Here is a 12145-nt window from a genome sequence, read left to right on the forward strand (position 1 = left end):
AGAGTAAAAAGAACACAATGTAAAATATAGTAAATTTGTGTTTTACAGTAATTGCATTGATAGCGGTCAGTACTACTGTGAAATTTTTGCTGAAGTTTGAGTTCACACTTTGAAGCAGCAGTATACATAGATATGGCTAAATATTTTCAAATATAGTAGCATGGAATAGTTTATCTGGATCTGTTTATATTGGGCTGAACTCTCTGGCCAGCTTCTCTCAGTGAGAGACCATGATTTATGACATGGTCAATAAGTGTGGCTCTGATTTCATTTGAAACACGCGTGTACCCTACCCTCATTCTACCTCTCCTCCCTCCTCTTACACCTTGGCCTCCTCTTCCTCTTTGCCCTCCTCTTCCTCCCCGTCCACCTCTTCTTATATTTTCTCTTTCCTATACCATTGCCCTCCAATCTATCCATCTCTTCAATCTCTTCTCCTCTTCCTACATCCTCAGCTCTTCTCGCTCTTCCTCCTACATCTTCAGCTCTTCTTTATCTATCTCCTCTATCCTGACCACCACCTCTCACTCTTAAACCTCTTCTGTTTCCACTGCTCATACTTCTTTTTTTGTCTTACTGTATCTCCTCATTTGTCTTCTTTGTTCTTCTTCTCTTCCCCTTTTGTAGTTGTTGTAATTTACGTAAGACAGCTTTGTGAACAATTAGGAAATTGGCTTTTTCTGTGTTGAGTGGATTACTAACTCATCAGATAACAATTTGGCGTTAATTGAAGACACAAGGTGTGCAACTGACTATTTTACAATTCACAGAGTTTTGTTTGTTGTGTTTAGAAAATCGGACAAAAATGCTTGTGATCTTTGTGAAGAACAATGAAAACGTTACTAATGTTAATATTAAATATAATATTAATATTGATATATTAAAGATTTGGTTGGCTGTATGAACTGCTGTGATAAAATTATGGATTTTTGTGCACAGTGTTTTGAGAAAATTATGCTTTTGATTTGTGATTTGTATGAAATGAAGAAATGTTTGGAGAAATGTACCAAATCGATTGAGAAAAACTGTAATACATTATTTTCTACATGCATGCAATGCAGTTTACTAAACTGTTTGAATTTAGTGCCAGTGTAAAATGTGTTTTAACAACAAGTGTTTAAATAAAGCCACATATGCTATACAAGACCCAAATCCCCCTGAACCTATGTATTAGTACTACACTTTGTTTTATGCTCTCAGAAGTGAAATTAAGTGAATCTGGTGGTAGACGCATTCACAAGCAGCAACAAGTTACCCTTTAAAATCACTTTCACTTCAATCACACAACTTTCATTCTGCATTAGCGTTCAGTGCCAGGTGGGGCTGTCCACTCTTTCCTGGCAATTAAAATCCATTTACAGTGAGTATTAGTGCAACTTTTTTTTTTCTACCTGTATTAATACATTTATATTCAGCTTGCACTAGCAATCAAATGCTTTAATGTATACATGTGTTATTGTGTGCATAATGAGTGAGACAACATTTTCAAAACTCTAATTATATTATGAGCTGTTGTTACAGTTGATCATTACTGTTTTCTATATGAATATATTTTAAATGCAATTTATTCCTGTGATGCAAATCTGAATTTTCAGCATCATTAATCCAGTCTTCAGTTTCACATGATCCTTCATCATTTAATTTGCTGCTCAAGAAACATTTCTCATTATTATTAGTTATTCAAAAGTTACAGAGCAGGTATGATTTAAGTAAGGAATAACTGACACTCGTCCGTTCAATTATTAGAGAATAATGCACAGCCACCCACGGCCACAACTCAAAGCGGAGTTACACCTCAGATGTGCATTATTTTATAAATATTCAAGACGAGTTAATTATTCCACTAGTACTACGGTTACTACACCTCAGGACATTGTTCAGATGATGTGTTTCTAGACATTTGTCAGGGTTTTGTCCTTGAAATGCATTTGTAGGATTAAAACTTCTCATACAATGCCTCTGTTGCTAATTCCAAAAAATCATTAAAGACCTAGCAATAAAGGCTTGTGCTTTTGATAGCAGACTAATTTATAATGAAGTCATTAAAGAGACAGAGAAAGAGATTTAGCCCTGTTTGAGCGTCTCTCAGCAGTTGTTTGGCAGCAATGTCCCTCCTAACAGAAAAACTGTTAAGTTTATCTGCTTCAAGAACAGCACTGCTGTTACCTCGCTTGTGAAAAATGGCATGGAGCTTTGAAGTTATTGAGCTATTTTACTGATTAATAGTCAAAGCAGCACTGACAACATGTTTCTGTGTGCGTGTATGTTTCTGTCAGTATTGTATGTACAGTATGTACAGAGTTGGCGAAAAAAGAGTGCTTTCTGTAGATAATTAAATGTAACTTTGTGGCAAAAGCATGGAAACAGTTTGTCAGTTTTTACAAATTGGTGTGTCTTGCCATATTATTTTAATGTATTATCTTGATTATGAACACACAGGTTTGTAGAGGAAACAGTTTTACCATTTACTGCATGTTGTTATTCTGATAATAATAAAAACATATATATTATAAATAATTAGAAATAATCTGGAGTAATGGCTTTTGAAAATTCATCTTTGCATCACAGGAATAAATTACATTTTAAATCGACTCTACTAGAAAACAATTCTTTAAATTGAAATAATATTTCACAATATTACCATTTGTACTGTATTTTTGATCAAATAAATGCAGCCATGGTCAGCATTTCTTTCAAAAACAATAAAAAAAACAATTATTCCAAATATACACACACATATTAATACTGCTTATCTTTTGCTTTAAAGGTTAAAAATCACAGCCTCAAGCTCCCAGTCTGCCAATAAAATGGGGGCCATTCTGACTTTGGTGGAGCCGGTGGTTGTGATCAATAAACTGGGGACATCCTTCTTTGATATGGCCCTCACACAGACCGTGTACAACCAGTCACTGAAGGCAACAGCTGGAGACAGCGATAAAGCACAGGCCTTATCCTCACGCTTTCTTCTTATTCAGAGTGTGTTGTCTTCTGTGGCGGCCATGTTGTCCATTATACCACTGAGCCGTCTGGCAGATCGTCATGGACCTAAAGTCTTCCTAGTGTCCTCTCAAATGGGTTCGGTTTTGGGCATGTTCATGCTTGTCATCTTCATTTACTGTGAGGCTCCCCTGGAGCTTCTATATTTGGGTTCTTTGCTGCATGGTTTGAGCGGAGGCGGGCCGATGTTTTGGGCTGGGGTGGCAGCTCTGGCATCTCTCAGCTCAAAACAGGGCAAACGCACTCTTAAACTCAACATCGTAGACTTCTGTTTTGGGATCGCAGGGGTCGTGGGAGGTCTTCTGTCTGGATATCTATACCAGATGGGACCATCAGTTCTCCTTCTGACAGCAATTCTAGTCAACATTGTGGCATTACTGTACACTGTGTTTGCCCTCACTGACACGAGACGTTCCCTATCCGAGAGCGAGCCATTGCTGACTGAATCCGAAAGTGGGAAAATGTTGGATCGAGTCTCTATAGGCATGCTGATGACAGCAATGATGTTGTTTATGCTAGGCGTGGTCGGGGCAGAAAATGTGCTCCAGCTCTATGTGCTAAAGCCCCCTCTGAGCTGGGACTCGGTTTGGGCCGGATATGGCAGGGCCGCCACCAGTGCCATGTATCTCAGTAGCTTCTTAGGGTTCCTGAGTCTGTTCAGTGTGTTGGGAGACACAGCCCTCACTCTGCTGGGGATTGTGTCCAACTGTACTGGGATGGCAATTATGGCATTCGCTATAGAAAGCTGGGTCTACTTCCTGGGTGAGTTTGTTGTTGCCGCGGACTTGGCAACACTTATTATTATTGCACTTTTACATATGCACAACTCACGATAACGTACACTTGCATGTTTTTTTCCCCTGCAGATTTAGTCGCGTCAAACAACTGCATGAAATAAAACATACGGGCTGTATTACACTTTTATTTGAGCAGCATATCTCAATAGAGATCTCTCAATCCTATCGTAGATGTTTTCTGGTGATTTCAGCTCATCTGCACTTTTCCTGTAATGTAGAGATATTGTATGTCCATAGCTGCCAGGTTATATGAATTGTTTTCATGATAGACTGAACTGTTGAGTTTCCATCATTGATTCACCTGTTCATTAATTTACCTCTTGTGAAGCTAGACGTTTCATGCTTTTGGAATAAAACTAATTCATAATGAAGTCATTTTATTTAGTCCTTTCTCCATACTATTGCTTCGTCCAGTGAAAGGTTTTTGTATTTTTCTGCATGTGTTGTTTTAATCAGCTAGAGGAATCATGATGTTTGCCTGCGTCCCCATGCCAACACTTCGAGCCATGCTGTCCAAGAATCTGCATCCTCAGCAATATGGTAAAGTTACAACGGAATAGAAACAAAAACTTCAAATGTGCTTCATCGGAGTACAAGCCATATTGTTTAGGCCATGCTGCCTGTTATATGATCCTTAATGAGAGTTCTCTGCTGTTTTCTTGTCAGGGCGAGTTTTTGGGCTGCTCCAGCTGGTTCTGGCTGTGACTGATCTCTTGTCTAATGTCTTTTTCACCTCGATTTACCCACTTACTCTCGGCTGGTTCAGTGGCTTCTGCTTCCTTCTCTCCTGCGCCATTAGTTACATCAGTGCCGTCCCGATCATGTACGTAAATCTGATGTAAAAAAAAAATTATGCTCTTCAGCAAATGTTCCTTTGGTGGTTTCTTCTCAGATCATGCAGAGTTTACAGCTGCTAGTTTTGTTTTTCAGTTATCGAAGTGGCAGAGACTTGAGACTTGGATCCATTTGTGATGATGAACACTTACATTGAAATGTGTCTGTTCTTATTTTGATTCAGTACTATGGAGCTGCAAAAGAATTGCATTCCTTGCATTGCCCAAAAAACCTTCATGTTCTCTCACAAAAGTGTTGAAATCCCAGGAGAAATGTTTAAGCTCACAAAACTTTTGCAAGAGAATATGAAACTCTGGCAAAAGGACACAAAAATTTTGCACGCAAAAGGAAAGTTTCTCAAGGTAACGCAAAAGATTTGCACACAAATGTAAAGCATGTTTTTTTTTCTTCTCTGATTAATTTCTCTTTAATGACTGTATATTTGTATTAGACATATTCACATAACTATATCTACTGTCAAATTTCAGCTAACTTTGCATGACATAAAATTTGATTGCAATAATACAAAGTGCAATACACAATAATATAACATCAAAGAACTGATGAAAGAACTAATGAAAGTATGATATAAAAGTCTGTCTAGCTTTCTTGCAGGAGACATAGTTTGGTAAAATATGTCTTGTTTAAAGTGGAAATAGCTTTTGGTCTTAATATGAAATTTTATCAGCATTTTAGGACTGGACACATGAAGTGTCAAATGTTTTCAGCAGCTCAGCATTGGTTTCACCTGTTACAGTGAATAGTCTTTGTTTCTGGTATTTGTTATTCTCAATAAACCTAGTTTTAAGAGCTTATTTTCCTTTGGTTATCTGCTCAGTAATACTATTCTCTAGAATAGTATTTGTAGCAGCATGGGTAAAGGGTTCTGCAGGTCACTTTTTACGTGTTTTTTTTTTACATTTCAGTTCAGAGTATTTTTTTTAGTTTATAAGGATTTATCATTATTTGATTTTTTTTGTTTTCCACAGATCCAGACAGCAACAGACCTCATTGTTTATTGTTTTCTTTATTTAAAATGAAGAGTTAGTCCGACATTATTGTATTTAAAAGAGGAAAACATAACATAACATAATATAACATATAACACATTTTACCTTCAGGTCGTTTAATGTGTAGTGTCCAACAGCTACCATGTAGTGTCATCTAATCATCAATACATACTATGGAAAGCGTATTTTCAATTTAATTTTTTTTTAATACTTTATTTTTATTTATTTATTTTTTCAAAAATAAACATAGAACAGACAAACAACACTGTCTCTGACCACACAAGCAGAGAGAAATAAAAAAAAAAATTAAAAAATGAAATAAATATTATCAATAGTAAAAATAATAATAAAGTAACTAAAAAATTATTATAATAATGACAATAAATATTTAGTTCAGTAGCCAGAAGTACTATAGTAAAAACCTAAAACACAATCAGTCAAGGTTAGTCAAGTGTAAGCCAATCAAATATGCCTGACCAATGCCCAGACAATAAAGGACAGAACCAGAAAGCACGAGGAGTTGTATCCTCTGCCATCTTGCACAGGTCATACATTGGTGAAACAGAGGGGAAAATTGTATGCAGTTTGGTGTTAGTGTAATGCAAGCAGTGAACAACCTTGAATTGGATCAGTTGGTGTTTGCTGTTTATTAAGCAGACCTGTATCATAATCAGACACTTATCCCACATATCATCAGAGACCTGGACCCCACATATCTTCCTCCCAGGCTGCTTTAAATCTCTCAGTAGGGGCTGCAACACAGCTTTCAAATAAACAAACCAAATTGGAAATAAGATGCCTAGAATCAGGAAGATTTAGAAAAACATTTAAAAAAACATGCTTTTTAGCAAGTTATTCAAAATTACAAATTTTGGATTTTTACATATTCCTAATTTGTAGATAATGAAAGAAGTGTGCATGAGACAAATCAAATTTCTCTCTTAACTGGCTTAAGGATAAAGTATATATTATTTTTAACATCTTAAATGGTGAGTAATTAATGAGATCATACATTTAAAATATATCAAATATAAACACATGTGAGAAACATCTCAAATGTTATGTTTTACTAGTGAGAATTCAATTAGATATACAAAGCACAAATTACAGTTGAGTTTAATTACAATGTCTAGTCGTCAAAACTCATTTATACACATCTGAAAATATAGACCCTTTGCACGTGACATCACCCTCTACTCGCGTGAATTGTGAACGCCATGACGGACGGCAGAAGAGCTATGCTGTAGGACGGACAGCAAGCCAAACGAGTACGAGTTCGTGTTTGTCCGTGTAATAAAATGTTTTGTTTGTTGTTGTAGCCACGAATGACTAGGTCCTCTAAAAACAGGTTACGTGTTATATAAATCTTTACTTAAGTAAAGAATAGATATTAATAAAAAATAAACACTAGATTGACGTCTTACCTTTGCCATTATGAGGTACCTCCCCATGCCGTGAGCGTAGCATCGCGTACCTGTAACCCAGCCAGCTACAAAGAACTGGTAAGCATCCAGACTTTTAAAAGCTTTGACATCAGCACCAGTGTATGGGTACAGATCGGGTAGACTCTGCGATATAATGAGGTCCGTGAAAACGGAGGAAAAAGGTAAGGATCGGTATCCAATCCTGCGATCTCCAACTTCTCCAAATACCGTTCTTTGTGAGCACCTACCAGATGCCCTTACCTCGACCGATAACGACACGACAGCTTGTTCAATAGAAGAAGGCATAAAGTTTAGTGTAATTTATTTTAAACTGATTGAAACTTCCCGCTCGTCCACTACTATTTAGCTTGTGCTTCTGGTGATTGTGCCGTCCGTCATGGCGTCGTCACGTGGTCGTAGTCATGTGTAGCTATTATTACTAGTCAATGAGTCAAAATTGCAGAACAGATATCTGGAATTTTGACTAGTCAAAACTAAATTATGCTACTGGATCCAAGGGCATTAAATGCTAAAACGGCTTGCCATATGCGTACTGGGTCCATTAGAGGGATAGGTGGCGGTAATGCACTAAAAGTTTGCGATCGCCGTAAAACAAGAAGAAGAAGAAGAAGAAGAAGAAGAAGAAGAATATGCATACTGCCTACGTATTTCCTACAAAATTTCAGTGTCTAGCGAACTTCCGGTAGAGTATTCACCGATAGGAAACAGTGTGGTAGTAGTTAACTCTTTCTGATATATTTCGATTAAGTATCGACCACAAACAAATTTAAATTATATTTATACACTATCCACCTTACCATTATAGTATTTTCAATTCAAATATAACGTTTTAATAATGAGTTCAGAAACCTATAAATACCTTCGGCGTGAAGGTTCATCTTCTCTCTATTGCTGTGTCCCGTTCTGTAAAATGTCCTCAAGGTATAATTCGGTGATTAGTTTTCACAGTTTTCCTTTGAACGAAGAAACGCGCAAAAAGTGGCTTCACAATATCCGTCGTGAGGATTATAATGTCACTGCTAATACACGAGTCTGCAGTCGACACTTCAAGAGTGATGATTTTATTAAGCCCTCGACTCCCACGGCACGCCGACTGCTGAAGAAGGGCGTCGAGCCCACGCTGTTCCTGTGGAGCGACTCCACTTCAGCAACAAAGCGCATCGGGTTATGGAAGAAGAGACGCGTCTCTCCGTTCAAAAAAGAACCTGTGCCTAAGTTCTTCCAGCATCAGGAGCACGATTATTGCTCATCTTATGTCCAGGATGAAGTGGCTTTGGATCAGACCGAGCATCTCCGAAAGGAGGTCGAGCGCCTGAAGAGACGCGTGGCTGAGTTGGCTTTTCTTCAGAGATTTAGTTTGGACCGATTTGCTGCATCTGACGATGACATACGGTTTTACACTAGGTAAGCGCTTTTTATTTTTTTAAATAAATGTTTTCATAACATTTTCATATTTGTTAAAATACATGTTAATTTAAGTAGTAGCCTATTGAAGTGATTGTATTGAATGTGCACTTGTAGTGCATTAATATAATATTATAAATAAAATCATTTCGACTTTACACTTCAAATCATGGTTTTATTCATCTTTTTTTTCATGGTTTAAAATAGTACTTTTAAAGAACTTTACTTTTTTTTTCTTGCTTATCAACTTTTTCTATTTGTACTTTTATGTATTTAATTTTTTTTATATAGCCGTGTGTGTATGGCATGGTGTGTATGTATATGTGTGGGTGTGTGTGTATATATATATATATATATAAATAATGTGTGTATATGTGTATATATGTCAGTTTATTTACATTATAAATAATGTGTGTATATGTGTATATATGTCAGTTTATTTACATAATCTATGAAATTATGCACAGTATGTACTCGACCACTACTTAAGTGATCAGAAGTCTCATTGCATTTATATAGACTTAAACTACAATACATGTAAATTTAATTGTAAATAACTTGCAAGTAACAAGTACTTACTAAGTATGATAAAATGTCCATTTTAAACAAGGGTTTACAAGCCTTAAATTTTAGTGCACACTGTAGCTTACGAAAAATAAGGTGGTTGTTCATCACATTTGTTGTTGTCCCGCATCTCTTGTAGATTTGCCACTTACAACCACTTGATGGCGTTCTGGAGACTCATCGAGCCTGCGTCGCACAGCATGCTTCGTTTGTCCAGAGCCAGGGCAGCTACAACCAGTGAAGATGGATCATCAGGCAGTACATATGTAAATAAATAATTTATCAGTTATGATATTATAAATTACAGATTTCATGTGGGGGGAATAGGGAAATATATCTATTTTTTCTTTACCAGTATTATTTTTTCTATATAAAAAGACGCATTATAAAGAATTTTTTCACATTTTTGTTAACAGTGTCAGTACCTGCAGCCCATAGATGAGTTTTTCCTCTTCATGGTCCATCTCTCAGTTGGTCTAACAGAGAGAGATCTGGCCCACAGATTCAATATCCAGCAATCATCTGTGAATCAAATCATTACAAGATGGGCCAATTTTCTCTACGCCATTCTTGGATCTTTACGCATCTGGATGTCTGAGGAGGCGGTCAAGGCTCACATGCCAAAGGAGTTTCAGGACTATCCAGACACACATGTAGTGATTGACTGCATAGAGCTGCGTTGCCAATCTCCATCCTCTCTCCTGGTTCAAGGTGAAGGGTCCCATTGCACCTACTTGGGGTTGATTGGCATGGCACCGCATGGTGCAGTCACTTTTGTGTCATCTGTGTATCCTGGATCTGTCAGTGACGAGGAGCTTCTAAAGCAGTCTGGGATTGTGTCCCTCCTGAAACCTGAAATGGCCATTATGGTCCTCAAAGGTTTTTTTATAGATGACTGTTTACCATGCAAAGTTTACCGACCTGCCTATCTGTTAAAGAGGGAACAGATGCCAGCTGATGAAGTGAGGGAAACGCAGTCCATTGCTCGGCTGAGGGTCCACATTGAGCGTCTCATAGGCAGGGTGATGCAACACAAGTTGTTGGAAACGGTCATGACTCTTTCTGACACTGGGACCATCAACCAGCTATACACTGTTGCTTGCCTCCTTATAAACTACCAGAACGGTCCCTTGATAAATGCCTGGGCAAATGATTAAAGCCTAGACAAAACATTTACTGTTGGAGGATGGATCAAAGGGCTGTAAATGTAAATATATACATAAAAATAAACATCCGGATATAAATAACTTTGGTACTATGTTTCTGTAAGCCTGAATATATAAATAACATTTGCAGTGTTTATGTAAACATTAAATGATTCTATTTTTTTTTTCCTTGTAATGTAAATGTACATATAAATAACTTTCAAAGTTATTTATGTTTACAGTGGTATACAGGAAAAGCTTTATAAAGTTATGTTTACAAATAGATAAATGCTAACGTAAAACATAACTTTTATACAATGTTTCTATAAACATGTAAATATAAATAACTTGGATAGTGTTTCTGTAAAAAATGACTTTATAATGTGCTTCCTTACACACTGTAACGGAAACATGCAAACATAATGTATGCACAGTGTCAAAGTTATTTATATTTACATGTTTGCAATGGTGTACAGTGAGACTTTTATCAATTTATTTTATAGAAGCATTGCATGGATAGAAAAATGAAAACATGTAAAGTATAGATAACTTTAAAGGTGTTTTTGTATACATAATGTTTACACTTAATATAAATATGTAAATAACTTGTGTACAGGAACATCAAAGTTATTTAAATGTATATGTTTACAGTGGTGTAAGTGAAAAGCTTTTATAAAATTGTTAACAAAAACACTGGATCAAATAGGGAAATGTGAACAAAATATAAATATACTTTTATAATGTTTCTATAAACATGTAAATAATAACTTTCTGTTTCTGTAAACATAACATCACTGTAAAGGAAACGTAATTATAAGTAACTTGTGTAAAGAAAGACACTATTAAATTCATTTACATTGGTTTACAGTGGCAGGAAAAGCTTTATAAAGTTATTTGTTCAATGTGAGTAAATGTAGATATGTAAAATATATTTTTTATACAATGTTTCTACATGTTAATACAACATGTAAAAAACATACACCATATATTTAACTTTATATTGTGTTTCCTTTAAACCTCTGTAATTGATATAAATGAATAACTTTGACAGTGTTTCTATAAACGTTTTTGATCTTTTTTTTCTATTTTTAATTTCTAGGAAACTTGGCAGGTAGAAATATTAAAAAAGAAATCGCCCTCTCACAGATGGTTTTACACGTTCCTGTCTTTGTAGACGAGACTCATGTCATCCTGTGCATAAACAAAATCAAACCAGTCTGATCCACATAAATGACAAACACATGTACCCTATTGTACTTCAATTATTAATCATTTCCAAGTCAGTATTATTTACAAAACATAACATTTTGGAAACCGCTTTGGTTATATTCTCTGATAGCTTCCCAAGTTTGGCTTACCTGATTACTCGGCCTCTACTCTGGCCTATTATTTACCTGGCCAGGTCACGTGATGCATTTGGTTGGCTACCTTGGAGACAATGAGTCTCAGTTTCTGTTGCAGCCCCCCATCTATTATTTAGCTTTAAGCAGGTGTGGCACAGGGAAAAAGTAATTTCCTGAGTGTGATAACAGGTAATTATTGATGATGATACCTGATTCCAAAGCTCTCCTTGTCCCATAGTGCTTCTGGACAAGACATATGAAGCTTTTAAACTCTTTAGTAGGTTTAAATTAAATCTTTTATTTTAGATCACATCAGACATGCCATATCACCAAAATTTCTATGAAAGAAACAAGTATCAATTTTCATGGATACAACATGGTTTCATCAAATCAAAACTTAGAGTGAAATGACAGTAAAGAGCCAGGTGGTCACGAGAGACTCCGTCTCGCTACAGAGGCTCTGAGACATCAAGGAGATGATGGGGCCTTTGATGCCAGAGGCACTTAAATCTAACGGACAGCAATCCAACTAAATAAGTGTCTGATCAGGAGACTGTCTCTACAATGTGCAACAACAAAAAGTACCAAAGACTGGTTATTTTGTCT

At 36.3% G+C, this 12145-nt stretch overlaps 2 protein-coding genes and 1 long non-coding RNA gene across 3 annotated transcripts; all 3 read left to right on the forward strand.

Annotated features, from left to right (window-relative positions):
- Positions 1 to 2807: 2807 nt before the first annotated feature.
- si:ch211-262i1.4 (thymic stromal cotransporter homolog) lies at positions 2808 to 3895 on the forward strand. The gene is made up of 2 exons (XM_059528722.1): positions 2808 to 3759; positions 3864 to 3895. The coding sequence occupies exons 1-2, from the start codon at positions 2808 to 2810 to the stop codon at positions 3893 to 3895; spliced, it is 984 nt and encodes a 327-aa protein (XP_059384705.1).
- A 41-nt stretch (positions 3896 to 3936) lies between these two features.
- On the forward strand, positions 3937 to 5414 carry LOC132119017 (uncharacterized). The gene is made up of 3 exons (XR_009426101.1): positions 3937 to 4334; positions 4461 to 4617; positions 4725 to 5414. It is a non-coding gene; the product is annotated as an uncharacterized LOC132119017 (long non-coding RNA).
- A 2323-nt stretch (positions 5415 to 7737) lies between these two features.
- Positions 7738 to 10867, forward strand: si:ch211-262i1.5 (uncharacterized). The gene is made up of 3 exons (XM_059529203.1): positions 7738 to 8487; positions 9191 to 9317; positions 9468 to 10867. Exons 1-3 carry the CDS (start codon positions 7919 to 7921, stop codon positions 10206 to 10208), a joined length of 1437 nt encoding a protein of 478 aa, XP_059385186.1. The 5' UTR covers positions 7738 to 7918; the 3' UTR covers positions 10209 to 10867.
- Positions 10868 to 12145: the final 1278 nt, after the last annotated feature.

This window comes from Carassius carassius, chromosome 38, assembly GCF_963082965.1.
Source record: "Carassius carassius chromosome 38, fCarCar2.1, whole genome shotgun sequence".
NCBI lineage: Eukaryota > Metazoa > Chordata > Actinopteri > Cypriniformes > Cyprinidae > Carassius > Carassius carassius.